The sequence below is a fragment of the Calidris pugnax genome, unplaced genomic scaffold (genome assembly GCF_001431845.1).
Source record: "Calidris pugnax isolate Ruff unplaced genomic scaffold, ASM143184v1 scaffold40, whole genome shotgun sequence".
In the NCBI taxonomy this organism is placed as follows: domain Eukaryota; kingdom Metazoa; phylum Chordata; class Aves; order Charadriiformes; family Scolopacidae; genus Calidris; species Calidris pugnax.
The window spans coordinates 2,370,388-2,385,799 of NW_015090796.1; the positions used below are offsets into that span (position 1 = coordinate 2,370,388).

Genomic DNA, 15,412 nt, shown 5'->3' on the forward strand with positions numbered 1-15,412 from the left:
TCCAAGACAGAAAACTAGGAAAAGGGAGCACAATCCCATCTGCTATTGAGGCAAATGCTATTAGCAGGAGTAAGTGAATAAAGAGTCTCTTTGGGAAGGAATGTGGGCCCACAGCAGTGACCCAGGAGACAGACAAGCAGGAGATAAGGGAGAAGGGTCTCATTTTCAGCAGAAGAAAGCCGGTCGGTGGGGTATTTTCAGATCTCTGCTGCAAGGAGCATTGCAAACAGTATCTGTGGGGTGGAGAACAGAAGCAAAAAAGGCTCATTTTGGGGCTGAAGCACCAGAGAACAAGCTCCACTTGAGTCACTAGTACAGAGAACTGCCCGTGTGCCTCAGCAGAGGCATCAGGCCTGGCCACGTTATCATCCTGCAGGAAGGACCACACGCAGGCGCTTGGTGAGGAACAACCCTCTATCTCCCTTTATCAGGACTCAACACAGATTTTGCGTGAGGCCACTGTTTGTTTGTCTGTTCTTTTCTTCCTGCCCTGCCCCAACCTCCAGGACACGTTGTTCTCCCAAAGCAAAAAAAAAAAAAAAAAAAAAGAAATATGGTCTTGTGTGTGCACGAGGAGTAGGAATCTGTCCCGTTTTTTCCAGATGGGAAAATCTTTGCCTTTGCTTCTCTGCTTCCCCACCGTGGGGAGGAATGGACGGACCCAAGGCAGCATCATCATGGTAGGTCCTGCAGAGAGGGGCTGCAGGTGGAGCATCACACGCTGGTGCAGGGCGGGAGGCTGAGAGCAAAGGAAGAATTCAGGCATCCCCTTTTCTTGCCACCCCTTTTGGCAACGGTGTATCTTGTGCCTGGATGCGTGACTCTTTCCAGTTAGGAAACTGGAAATGACATGCTTAACTTCAGTTCAGGAACTGCAAAGCAGGAGCCAAGAAGTTTCCAGGGAAACCTGTTTCATAACCTGGACCACAGTGTTTTAGCTTCCAGACTGAAACTGGGTTTATTTTTATGATATTAAACTCTTATATCCCATAATTATTTTCTGTCTGTGTGGACACGGTGACACATCATACTTGTGTTTCACACGCACTTTGAACCACCAAAAGACAGGCCAGATGCTGCTATTTGCTCTGCATCAAGCGTAGATGACACACTGGAGATGACAGCTTTTGGAAGTTAGACCATCTCCGGATAAAATCGTGGTGTCCTCAGATCAGCAGAAGTACAGCACATGAGTGACCACACCACCTTCAAAGCCCACCTTCTGAGTTGAAGAAAATCCTGAGAGCTTCAGTAAAAACACTTCCCAGCATTTTTGACACCAGCCACTGCTATGAGACATTCCTGGGGCCATCTCCTTGCTGCAGGCTTTAGCCAGAGGTTATTAAGTCCATGCTCTCAAACTCTCTGCTGGCAGTTTCCAGAATAAAGTTCCCTTGTCTGGATATCCAGAAAAGCCCTTATAGCAGTCTGTGGCACAGGCTGTTGGCAAAATAATCCCATGAGTAAAACCACCACCTCCAGGAGGAGCAAAGCATTCACCTTCCTGGGGATGCTGAGCGGGGCCAAAGAGATGCTGCACAGTCTTTGGGTTTGCACAGAAAGCAAAAAATGATGGAAAGCAATACCAAACAAACCAACAAAAAAGGTGTTTATAATTTTCTCCAGATCTTGTGTATTTGTGAAGATGCTGCCTCTACCATGAACACAACTTTGACTTGGTTAAAACCCAACCAGCCAAACCAGGCAAACAAATTCTTGGGGTTTTGGGGCTACTGTTTAGGCCAGTTTACACAACAGTCCTCTCAGTTTCAGCACATCATTAGTCCCAGGTATTTCATTCAATAATCCTCCACTATTACATTGCAATTATTTCCATGTAGTTATTGCCTACAAGAGTATTACATTGTAATCATTTCCATGTATTTTTTTTTGCATAGAAGATGATTTTGAGCTGTGAAAAGAAAAATGGGAATTCTTTTTTTTTTTTTTTTTTAAATTAACAGAATAACATAATGACTTGAGCAGATGAGCCCAAACTTGCATGTGCTATTTTCACTAGATGTTAATGCCAGAAGAATTAACACCGGAGCAAATTCTGCTGCCAGCAAACTGGGCACACATTCTGCTTTCTTACTGGTTTACACCAGTGCTGGTGAAGCAGAATCTACAATAGTAGGTCGAGGTCCACGATACAGGCTGAGCTACAGTGAAACGTTATCTGAAGGCAGGGTATGCCTGAACTTAAGCAATTTTCTAGTCAAACGCTGCATGATCAGTCAATTTAGCATAATTTTATGTTGAGCACATAGGCACTTTATTGCTGTAAAGCTCTCAATACAGTTTAATCCTTTGCAGATCAAAGCTCTCGCTGTGCAGTTCTCGGTGGGATGATGTCTTTGGAGTACTAAGCATTTGCATGGCAGAGACAGAACATAGATATATTGGGTCTCTCAACTAGGTTCTAAAGAAAAAAAAAAAAATAATCTGAGTATTTATGTTCAAGTCCCTGACAGGAATTGACTTGTTTTGGGTATGTTCCAAGAAAAATGAAATCAGAATCTTCCACAGTGGCTCCCTCTAAAACATCACCTAAAAGATGTCTGTTGAACTTAGCATTTTCCATCACTTATGCACTTGAGTGTGAAATATATTCAGACATCTTTTTAAAAAGTGAATTTACTTATGTTGGCATATGAGTGGTGATAAACTCCTGACACACATCCAGTCACTCAACTGATCTACCTACATAATTAGGTAGCTTTGGGTGAAGTTTGTCTGTATAAGATGTCTCCTTCACACAGTGGGCTACGAAATGTTACATCCATATTATCCACGGCTCCTTCTACCCCTCAAAACACGGAGAATGGCCTCTTGTGGAGAAATGATGGCTCCTTTTCTAGGGAATAGAGCGAAGGCAGCAAGTGTCCCGGTGTTCTTCACTGCAGAGGGACAAAGCCAAGGGCTGAAGGAGTCAGTCTTCTTATCATGGCAGGCCCTGTGGCAACGCTGGGTTTGAAAGCCATCTTTCTAGCTGTGGATTCATCTGTTTGATAGAAACAAAGAGATGTTTATACTCTCCATCAAATTTTAAATAACACCCAAGATCAGGGATCGGCAGGAGGTGTTCAGCCCGATTAGGTGGATGAAGCCAACTGTGGAGGTGCTCCTCCTGCCCAGGTGTGGCCATCGGGCACATCTGAGTCAGAGCTGCCCTGCTGCATCTCGACCTCCGTCAGCTCCAGGAACAGCAAAAAAAAGCAGCTGAGAGACACCCAGGCTATTAAAACACCAAATTTCCTGCAGATTAAATACTTTCTTTTTTTTTAAAAAAAAAAAATTGCTTCTAGAACAATAACAAAATCCATCTCATGATCTTAAACCACGTGAGCACCACCTAGAGATTTAAAACTCAACAAATGCTGGCAGCGGGCTTCATCCTACTGATCTGCCCCTAAAACGCTGATGCGTTTACAGTAAATCCCTAACCAGGCCAGTTGTGCAACAAGTCGAAGTGACACAAAGCATTAACACTTGTGGTGGTGAGTCAAAAAAATCAAACAAACACCCCTCTTTTACAAGCTTTCTCGCAGCGTGTAGTAGCATGTGCTGCGAGTCATGAAACATCTGTTTGCCCTGACTCTCGCAACCCGGCAAGTGTTGCAATCCTTCTGCAGGGCCAGGCTCCACGTTAGGGCTTTGGTGGGTAGATGAAGAGCACGGGCAACGGGCAACCCTCACCTCAGTCGATTCAGGAAGAATGCAATAAAATAAATTTAAAAAAAAAAACAAAACCAAAACCAAAACAAACTACCTCTCCAGGAGCCGGGTTTCCTGTGTGGAAAATAATTAAAAAAAAAAAACAACGTACGATGTTGCTAAGCATCCAAAACTAATTTTAAGTCCAGGCTGAGATTTATTTTGATGATACTCACAATTCACCCAAGTGCCCAGAATGTCCCCATTTCAGCAAGTGTAGGTATGGGCAGAAAAGTGGATTATTAAATATGCTTAGACTGGCCACTCTTGTTTAAAGTGACCCACTATGCTTCAGATAGAGGTGGTGTCATAGAATCATAGAATGGTTAGAGTTGGAAGGGACCTTAGAGATCAAGGGGGTTCCAACCCCCCTGCCCTGGGCAGGGACACCTCCACTAGACCAGGTTGCTCAAAGCCCCATCCAACCTGGCCTTGAACCCCTCCAGGGATGGGGCATCTGCATCGTGCACCCTGCACAGGGTCTCCTTAGGCTTCTGTATATTGCCCAGGGTGAAGAAAGGCTCCTCTCCCCCTCAACTTTCCCTCCCCACCCCTGCTAAGTTTTGCTGTTGACCACAGAGACTTGGCCCCAGAGCATGACCAGCATAAACTGAGTCAACAAAATTCCCAGGAGTCAGAAATTTAAGACTCGATGCAGCAGAACACGTTCTAATTAAATATAGACCTACTCTCATGTCCCATCCACTCAAATGTGTACTTAAAAAGCGGTTGTTTAAGGACTTTGCTGACTTGCAGTAGTTTCCTGTGTCTGTGAACACTTTTGCGTTAGACCTTAAAGATTATGTCTGCTTCGAGTGACGACTGTGAGCTGTGCAGTCCTACCAGCTATTAGAGATCTGGGACACAGAAATGGGGGGTTTTTGGGTTATTTTTTTTTTTTTTTACAGCTTAACAAATAATCAGATACAGTCAATCACTGTAGCAAAATTCACAAAAAGGTTTCCATAAGAGAAGTTGATTGTTTGTTTTTTATTTTTTTTTAAAGGGAGAGGTTGTTGCTCAGAGCTTGCTCAGCATTAAGCCTTTAGGCAAGTTCTGGAGAAGGTATGAAAGGCTCGCATTCTCATTTACTGCATTTCTATACTGCGCCCAGTAATGTTCAGAGGAAAATTCACTCGGCCTCCTGCTTTAATGTGTTTTTCTTCCAGAGGGTCTGTGCAGAAGCAGAGTTAATGATTCCTACAAGATCACCCTGCCTCCCTCTCTCAGTTCGGAAATAGCTCCTCTGTAATTTTTTGTTTTTTTTCTTTTTTCCCTTTCCAAGGGAGGAACTTTTCTTGCTCATTTATGACCCCGGATTACTGATCTAACTCTGTTTGTAATGCAGTGCTTGAACCCTTCAGTCAGAACAGGGATATCTGTGTAGCACCCACAGAGATTAACAGAAAATCCAACTCCTTGGAATTCTCCCTTATTTCTGTTAGTGAGAGAGTTCAATATTAAGAAACCAGCAAGGTAACACACTTGACATCGTTCAGCTGCCAGTGGTTTCACTCTTGTCCTTCACCTCCCCTTCCCTCTGCTTGTTTCAGATAATTGCATATTTTAACATGTCACAATTTAAATTTCAAGCTCTCTGGCTGAAAACCGAGAATTTTGTCTGAATGTGTAAAGTTCACAGATTTGGGTACTCAAAAATCAGCTAGAAGAGCACAGCTTAAATTGAATTAAAAAGCTTTCCCATCCAACAGGGTCTCCACATCATTTTCCAGCTCTGGAGCAGAAATAATAGTCGTGTTTGTATCAAACGGACTCTATTGTTTTTATTAATCAGTGTTACACGTACAGGTTAATTAAAAAAGCTACAGTTTGTGAAATTTGCCATCGTCTAGCTACAAGATACAAATCTAGGCCAATTGCCACGGTATCTATTGATGCTCAGCCACTGTAAAAAATTTACAGTTTATTTTCTGATATACAAAACCTCAAGCAAACATTCCTTGTTAAACGCTCAGTAAAGCTCACAGCATTCCTACTACTCAGTTTCATATAGTGTTTTAGTGCAAAAAAAGGAAGTAAAAATATAAAAATACTGAGGTTTGAATTAAAAAAAAAAAAAAGAAAAACCAACAAAAGCAAGCCATGGAGTTAGAGGTGAGTGTCTGCTATGGGTATTCTTCTAAGCTCTACGATCTGGGAGTTAGCCATGCTGCCCCCGTCCTGGCTGCCATGACAAGACTCGTTATCGCTGACGCTGAGGCCTGCACCTGAAAGAGCAAAACAAACAAAAGAACCCGTGAGAATGAAATCCCCACACACCAAAAAAAAAAAAAAAAAAGAGAAAAAAAAGGTGATATTTGTGTCCTGGTCTGCTTTATTCAGACTATTGAAGTGTGGCAAGTTTCTTCTTACTAGTCTGCAATTCTGAATCCATAGATTATGACATTATCTGACACAGTTTTCACAGAATCACAGAATCACATGGGGTTGGAAGGGACCTCTGGAGATCATCTAATCCACCCCCCGACCAAAGTAGGCCCACCCAGAGCAGGTTGCACAGGAACGTGTCCAGGTGGGGTTTGAATGTCTCCAGAGAAGGAGACCCCACCACCTCCCTGGGCAGCCTCTTCCAGGGCTCTGCCACCCTCACCCCAAAGAAGTTCCTCCTCATGTTTAGGTGGAACTCCTTATAGTCAAGTTCATGAATATAAGAAGTTTTGTACCATCCAGATAAGCTTTTTCATAATTCCACTGTCAGTCCCTCTATTTGTCTCAGTAAATGGTACAATAGCTATTCAGAGGTTGCCTTGAAATCACAAGAGCATAAATCAAGGCCTGCCTTAAGCTGGGCTCGTGGTCTGGCTGTTACAGTCTGGTATTTCCAAGGACTCCTTCATGAAGAATTGATTTTTAATGATACAATTTCCCTGTTAAACTATAATTCCAGCTGTTTTAATAGGATTGTAATTTCAACATGAGAAAAGACGCTGACTAAATATTCTTTAAACCCACATTTGGCACAAGCTGGTGCATTGTGTTTTTCTTCTGCTGTGAGAGAATACGAGACTTTGGCCCATGGAAACTTCCAAAACATGTCTGGAAGAGACCTCAGGAGGCCACCTTCTCCATCCTTTTGTCACAGGAGTTCTGCTAGCTTGTTGCTTCTGTGTTTTTGGGAGGTTTGGGTTGTTTTTTTTTTTTGGGGGGGGGGGTGGGGAGGGAAGTTTGAGTTGATAAGTATAAAGATACAGAACCCTGCGCTAGTTTTTATGAAATGTGCATTTTTTTCAGACCACTTTCTCACAGAATACCAGTTGTAACTATAAACTTTGGTGCGTTTTCAGCTCCACACTTTGAGTTGTACAGCAAAATCCAGAAAAAATATATGGGTCTTGTCAGGGTTTAGAGCACTTGGGCTTTAAATTTGATGAGAACTGCACACTAGTGTAATTAGGCATGGTGATTTCAAGATGGATTAATTTCAGGCATGGTTTTAGAGCAAAGTCACTTACAAATAACTAGGCAAGTTATGCATTTTGGGCAGAAGTAGACCTGTAACTACACACGGTTCCAGGGAGTTGCAAAGGAATGACATTTGGCTCAAAAAGCCCTGAACGGGGTATGCTGGGAGAGGCAGTGATTTGCATTTTCATGCTAAAAAATATTTTCAGGAATTTCTATCAGTTGAACAATGCATCTCTTATTTCTGCCTCAGCTGACATTCCAGGCTCTGGCTTGTATGGCAAAAGACAAGATAAGGGTCATCACTTTTTTTGGAGTTACCTCAAAACTTTCTATGCCCCTTATTGCTCCACTGTTACTCAGTTTTTCCATAGTACCCCTCCTTCCAATACCCCCAAGCAAAGAAGAAGTAAGGAAAAAGGGGCAGCGGTGGGATGCTCCTTTGCTGTGGAAGGTCAGGGTGCATTTTTGAATATGGAGCTTGCTCCAGAGAACCTGAGCAGAAGAAGCTGGAGGACTAGGCTAGCTTTCCCACAGAGGTCTGGGAGTAGTCCCAGTAGAAGCCAAACTCACGTGCAGCTCTGTGTGAACCCAGCCCTACTGCATCTGGGTGAAAAGTGTGTATTTCTGCACTACAGATCCTGCTTACACCTGGTGTTGGTGTTTGGGTTTCGCTGACATCCTTGACACCTACCAGATGAGTCCTGTTCTTGGGTCTGTGTGACCCAAGCTCTTGAGAGACCAGCAATTACTGTCAGAGTATGACAAGAATAAAAACCCATCAGTGTACAGAGATATAATAATGACGACACGAAGATTAGTCTCTGAATCATTAAAATACTTGTTTATAAGTGTACTGAAGATGATTAAGCCGTACTTACAGAATTAAATTTATATGCATATTTGACCTTTTCATTGAATCATTGTCCTAATAGCTAAAAGCTGCTTTAAAGTCCTGAGAAAAACAGCAATTGCATCAGCAAGTTATTTGTTTTTTTTTTCCTTATCTTCTCTAAAACTGTTTGTTTTAGAAAGGAAACATGAATGTAATAGAGAAGATAAATCAGACTTCTGTATTTACCACTTGGGGATGGAAGAACAAGGTAATAACCGTGAAGTAAATAAAATACTTTGAATGGAGAAACAAACCAGTACTTCTCATGCATCATCAGTGCACTCAAAGCATTTATTGAGGCTGAAGAGGGCAAAAATTTCAAAAAGGAAAAAAATGCAATATTGAAAGCGTTTAAAATCATATTATATAAATATGGTCATGCTGGGTTCAGATTTTAAGGTGAACACAGACTGTTGGGGTTAGAAAGATATTTTTCTCCCGGGTGGTTATACTGCGATTATTCAGTGTGGGTTTTCCTAAGGAATCTCATGCTGGTCACCACACAAAGACTGGACACCAACATGCTTTGTGCAAAGTAGGAGGTGACTGGTTTTGTTACGGAGGTTCTTATCAGAGACTTGGTAAACCAGAGGCTGAAAGGAGGCTAGTTTAGGTTTACAAGGGCCTTGTTCTGCCGCTGATGCAAAGACAAACTATGCACGGGCTGATCCTATTTTAGGCATGAGAGCTGACATGTAACCAGGATACCAGCCTCCCAAACAGTCGGCAGAGCAGGAAGGGTACGGCTGTTTACACGATGGAGTTTCACAGAGTTCATAGGTCCGGCTTGTTCTCAGATTAGTGCAGAATTTAAACACAAGCAGCTCCAAAACGGCATCCAAAAGTTACTCCCCTAGAGTTGCTGGAGTTGGATGATGGCTACGCAGCAGGGAGCATTACTTTTATCCAGTTTGTGGAGAAACTATTTCAAGTGGACGGCGCTGGAAAATGAGGCCTTTCTTCCTCTCTTTTTGAATCAAAGGACTAGCCAGAAACCCAAAAAGTCACAGCTGGCTTTGCTGGCCCAGCCAGATCCCTCCAGTGACATCTACCGGTTGAAGGACTCCGTCAGCGCATTCCTACGTGCCCTTGAACACCAGCTGTTATCATCTGCTCATTCAGATATATCCCTGACTTTCACTGAAACATTTTAAGGGGGGGCAGGGTTTGTTTTGTGGTTACTGTATTTATATCTCTGGGGGAGGCTTTTTTATCTGGTAAGCAGTTCCATCTTCTGAATGAATCACGTATTATAACGCGTAGGACGTATTAGACAGAAATGAATAAGACAAACGAGCCAGCTTTAATTCTTCTTTCAGGGTTTTGACTTTACAGAAATGACACCAACAGACACGCAGACTTCTATGAATAAAGTTCAGATTGGACTGAAAATGTTTCCTGGATATTATGCAGTCACGTTCAACAGCCAGGAGATAGCATATTTGTGAGCAGTCACAAACGAGAAGTGGAATGAATATGCAAATTGGCTACCCTTCCTTCCTTTTTTTTTCTCTGTGAAGTGAGCCCTCCAAAACAGAAATGACGTATGTTCATGAGGCTGGGCATGAATCTGGCACTTGGCCACTGTCTACAATTTATGTGTGACAGACAGTGTCCAGGATGTTGCACTGAACGCCTTTCAGAATTTGAAATTTCAAAGTTTTCCTCTGGTTCTGGATGCCCAGCATGAGATGCCTAACTCTTAAACCAGGCACCTACAGCAGTAACACCAAGGTTTGAAAACATGCTGACTTTGCAACCTGATGTGTATTGCATTGAAAGTTATGAGTTGGTTTACGTAGCATCATTATTGTAATAGCTACATTTGTGTGGGGTTTTTCACATATATAGTAGATTTTTTTTCCCCCAGGTATTCTCCATGTAGAATATCTATTTAGGTTTCATCACATATGCCTCTATTAAGAGCAAAAATACACTGAATGTGGATGTAACAATGTCCTCCATTGATGCCATCTGATATATATTTGGAAAGTACCGTATGTGCTAGCCTGGTGTTCTCCACTCCAACCTATAAAGGTCTTTGCAAGCATCTTCCTACAGGGGAGGGTCAGGACTGGAGGGGTTTGGGCCTCCCTCAAAGGCTCTGCTGCGTTTTGCATTCACACCTCACCCAAAGGAAGGAATAGTTTTAGTTTTTGTGGTGCATCATGGAAGTGGGAGGACAAGAGCATTTGTCGGAGATGGGAATATGGATGGAAACTCAGAGATCAGGAAAGATCTTGTGTGTTTATACTTATGCTTTCGAGCAAAGCTGATGGACAGCGTGCTGCCTTGGGACAGATTCCATCTACTTTTGTCCTGTTGGCTCCCTTTTTAACTCCCCAGCCCTAACCAGAGCAGAAGTCCTTAGGGGATTTGGCTATATTGGGCTTTACCCTCAATGGCGGTAAGATATGACTCTGTGACACTCTGGGAGGAAATGGTCTTATTAAATTGTCTATCAATGTAAACCATGCACAAGAAATCAGAGTATAAATGAGATCTAGTCCAAAATGACAGCACTTTTAAAGTTAATTATTGTGATTAACAAAAACTAATTAGTAAATAATTGTCCTTCTCAGTAGAAGCTAAGCCTTCAATTCATTATGAAAGCGATAAATGAAATATAATGAAATAAATAATTTAAGCCAAATTAATAAACGATGAAAAAATGCTGTAGCACATATCAATAGGCAGGACACGTTCCTAAATATTTTTTTTTCCCCCACCAAAATCATTATATAATTTCTTTTACATAAACTGCCTTGGAGCTGGCTGGGCTTCCAAAAGATTCCCACAGAGTCAGAGATGAGGTGACAGAAGAAGTCCTAACTATGTATTTTGGTATGAACATAAACACCTTTGATGGAAAGGAGGAATTAACTGATAAGGCATTCAGAGGCCATGGCTTTACTGTATAAGAAGTCCAGCTTTTGCCTTTCTTGCACCAAACAAAAAATTCTATGGCCACGTGTGGCAAAGCTGGCATGAAGCTCTCAGAAAAGCTGGCTAAGAAACAGCACACCGTTGCATTTGCTAGAAATGCAGCATGTTTGCCTTCATCCCACCCCGTCCGTATTTCAGGTTAATCTGTAATTAGGCCCAGCATTAATGATTATGGAACCAAGGGCTAAGTGCACAGTTCTACCCCCTCATTTCTTTAGCAATAAGGCCAAACGTGCCAACCCATCTCTCTGCGGCGCTGCGCCGCAAATGGCAAATTACCAAAACACTGCAAATTAAAGAATACAGTTGTGCCTGTGGTGGTGGTGGGGAGGGGGTTGGTTTGATTTATTTTAACCCTCATCAGACATCCTTCCAGCTGCAGTGCGAGGGTGGGGCAGGGGGGGAGGAACGAGATTTTTAGCTCTGCTGTGATTATACCCTCATTCTGGCTGATCTTGGCTGCCAAGATTAAACCTCGCGGCTACAGACAGCGAGCATAAATTAAAGCAACCTTCAGACAGCTCCAAACTACACGAGCAGAAAGGACAGATGAAGTGCAAAGAGGCATAAAGACATTTTTGCATATTCCTTTGCTAATCAGCGCTGATCCTCAGCCAGCCTTTGGAGCGGGAGCTAATATTTTAGCACAGCTAAGGCTGAGTTTGGTTGTAGATTGACAGTTTTAGGTAACGACAGATAATGGAGGTTTCTCTTTCTGCTTATCAGAGGTAAAGCTCAAGCAATAGCAACACATTTCTCATCTTCCTTTATACCCAAAAGCCATACCTCCCAGTTGAGGAGTGATAAAGACAGCTAACGTGGTGCAAAGAACGTTTTCCCTGCTCTCCCAGGGGCTTGTCCACTCCAGATGAGGAATTCTCAGCCTACTGAAATAAAGCCTGGTCCAAAAAGGTTTGAGAAGCACCACTTAAGGCAAAAGACAGACAAGAGCAAGGTGGCAAAAAGGCATCCCATCTACCTGTAGATTTTAGCCTATTTAGAGAAGAGGTGCTGTTTCTCCTGTTGCTGATGACCACTGCTGCCTTGGAGTTGGGACCATCACTCCAGGGGCATCAAACTGATGTGGAGTAGCAAGGGGAGAGGGAGAGAGAGATGGGGAGGGGAAGAGGGAAAGGAGAAGTCTCTAACCTGAGCTGTTGCAGTTTCATGAGAGTACAAGAAATGACGCAAGAGAGGAAGAAGAAGGTGCTGCCAGGGGACGGGCTCCTCTCAGAGCCTGCAGCTTAACTGCACCATAAAATTCCCCATCAGAGCCCAGATCAGTGAACACCTGAGCAGCATAACCCTGCATGGCCAAACAGAGAAGAAACCCCACTTTCCACCTCCTCATCTCCCTTTTTGTTGCTTCCACGCACTTGCCTCCCTCACGCCATCAGGAGCACCTTGACTCCTTGGCCATGCACTGAACTGGACTGGAGAGCAGCTCTGGGTGAAAATAATAAACCAGATACAATTTTCAGTTACAGGAAAGCTCACAGTTTGTGGATTAAAGACTGTGTTGAGCTACAGCTTGTTTCTAAGGCAATAGCTGATAAACATTTACTTTGGTGGTTAAAGCTACTCTAACCTCAACACCACCTCCTCATTTTGGCTTGTTCAAATGTTGTGTGTGGGGCTGGAACCAGAATTGACAATTGGTTTGGCTTAAAAATCATCCTTTTTGCCCCTGTAATGTTGCGGGGACACAGTCTGGGCACACCAATAAGCACTGGGGTAAAATGGTCAGGTATTTCTTGAATTAGTAATACAAACAAAAATATTTTTCTTCAGATGTGGCCTGAGGTCTCTACTTCAAACCATATTAATACAAAAAGCTCATAAGAATAAATGATAATAACATATTAATAAAGAAGACAATGGTAAAACTTAGGCAAAATAATCAAAATCTGGTTCTAGGCCTCCTTCCTTTAAAAGGACTGAAAACATATTAACTAAGGACAGAGCTTGAAGATTTATTAGAAAACCACTAAATGCTAAAGTTGTGGTGAATTGCATTAACCATGAATTTTAACTACTGCTGTTTCCTAGATTGCTCTTCACGATTTAAGACTCAGTCTTCCACAGTGGGTAGAGATTTTACTGCAGAAAATAGGCCAACTGATGTCGACTCAGCTGCTTAAGCTGTAAACACTGTGTGTGATGGTGGGAGTGTTAGATGTGAATGGCTTCATATCTTATTAACTATCTATGAATGATCTGGTTTCCTGCAAAATATTCAGAAAGGAGTAACAAAACTACAAACTACCTTCTTAGGTACTTAAAAAATCTTTTCAACTGTAATCTTATACACCTAGATTTGAAGGTCTTGCCCAAAATCTTTAACTGCATGAACAGTAGAAGTAGACTGCATAATGTCCAGAAAAGTTACAGATTTTGTGACGATCTTCATAAAAATTTGTATTTTTTAGCACTAGGCCAGTAGTTATCATCCAATTTTTTCCATAATTTGAAGAGTTTTCTGCAATGGAAATTGGCTTAGGAGATAAAGTATTATGAATATACTGAATAAAACTACCCTTTGATTAGCAGCATTCATTGTCTTACAACCAGTTTGACTGTTTTCCTTGGTGTCACTGAAAGGAACCAACTCCAGAAATTATCAGTGCCAGAGCACTCAACCTGCTAATGTCACAGGTAATGTTGCTGTTGTCTCTTGCAAGGCTCGATGGTATCCCCAAAGATCATTCAGGTGACCTCCTACTACCAAGCCAGTTCATTTGTCTTTCACCTGGTGCCTAGAGAAGGTGGGCTTGGGTTAGCTTCTGTCAGGTCTTATCAGGTGGTGCTCCTTTGCCTTTGTGGTCATCTTATCAGTCATTCCCATATTGACATATCATTGAATTGGATTTCACTTCACTTCCTCCATCTGTGACCACATCTGGCTGTCTATTGATATCTTCATTTGAATAACCTGAATTGGTTGAGTGGGTGGGGAGGCAGAAAAGCAATACCCAACTGGGGGCCAAGCCTGGGATTTTGAAGACTTGATTTCTAAGACTTGAACTCTAAGGGGATTCTGATTACAGATGTTTTGTTTTGCAGGTGTAGTTTGAGTGTGGGCACCTCGAGTGCTGTCCTCCAGCAGCATGGTGAGCTCATCAGAGCTGGCTCTTGCGTTTGGGCAGAAGTCTATCCAGTTTATTGTTTCAGTATACACCATTTCGCACATCAAAATCTATTTTGTACAATTATTTTGTTCTACACTTATTGGGAAAATAAATATATTTAGGAAGTTATGTGTTTTTCACAGACATATATATCTAAAATAAATATAAATATTGAATACACTCTACATATTTGAAAAATAAAGGAAAAGAAGACAAGCCAGCCTGCATCCAGAGGCGGCAAGTCAGCCATTTAAGCACTTGTGAAAAAATGTCAGAGCCTCCAATCTGCTGCTGTTTGCTGTAGGTCTGCTTATCATCATGACCCAAAACATGTTTTTGCAGAAACATTTTCTGTTATTTTAGACAGCGTGCACAATATTTTTCATGCAGTAGCCGTCCAAGGCAAAACAATTTTACTTCAGATTTTCACTGGCAATCAGACTATATTAACGGATCTCATTAATTGGATCTCAGGGAATGGTGACACCATTGCGGTGAAGAATACATAACAGTCTTTGAGGAACAAGGAGAAGAGTCACTCACCAGTCTTTAAAGCAAATATTAGGTCATCAAACTCCTGTGATTCCTCATCAGCAACCAATGAGCTGGTACTAAATCCTCCAGAAGGGTGGAAAACATTGCCATTTTGTGGACTCTGCTTAAAGGCAGCACTAGCCTGACTCGCAGGCTGCAAGGATGCCCTCTCCCAGTCTGCAGGCACCTGCAAAGGTTAAAAAGATGGAGAAATGCATTAAACATCAAAACCATAGTACAGAAACTGGAAAGTATGACCAGAGCTGAACTCAAGACCAAGAGATTTTGGAAACAGCTATTCTGTCACTTCTACAGTGAATCAGGTAGCCCTTTTATTTTTTTCCAAAAATAACAATAATAAAATATATATATGTAACTTGATTACAAGTAATTTAACCTGTGTGTATTATGCCTGTCCTAGCTATCTCAAAAAGTTTAAAAAATATTGCTATTTCGGAACATTGGCACCTTCTATGGAGAACTTTGAATTAAAGCACTGAGAGGTTCCAGCTCACTGCTCTCTTACCGCTGCCTCTTCCTCTGCTGGACCCTTCTTCTCCTTTCCATAACCACTAATCACAATTTAATCAGCGTCTATAACGAACTGAAGACTCAAGTAGAAAAGGGGGAATTCTCTAGATGGGATGTTACCAGGGAGTTGTAAGTTCCAAGAATATCGCTAAAAATAACGACTTTTATAGTGAAAAAAAAAATAAAAATCCACCCTCCCCAAATGCAACTTTTAATAATTAGTCATAGAATTATAGAA

The 15,412-nt window shown here is 42.1% G+C and overlaps 1 protein-coding gene across 1 annotated transcript in view; it reads right to left on the minus strand.

The window, feature by feature from the left end:
• Positions 1 to 5,475: 5,475 nt before the first annotated feature.
• ADGRV1 (adhesion G protein-coupled receptor V1) overlaps positions 5,476 to 15,412 on the minus strand; it is a 277,476-nt gene continuing 267,539 nt past the window's right edge. Inside the window, exons 88-89 of the mRNA XM_014936880.1 lie at positions 14,653 to 14,830; positions 5,476 to 5,945 (exon numbers count right to left, since the gene is read on the minus strand). Of these exons, the coding sequence (XP_014792366.1) occupies positions 5,827 to 5,945; positions 14,653 to 14,830 (297 nt within the window). The 3' untranslated portion in view covers positions 5,476 to 5,826. The remainder of the gene's footprint in view (positions 5,946 to 14,652; positions 14,831 to 15,412) is intronic.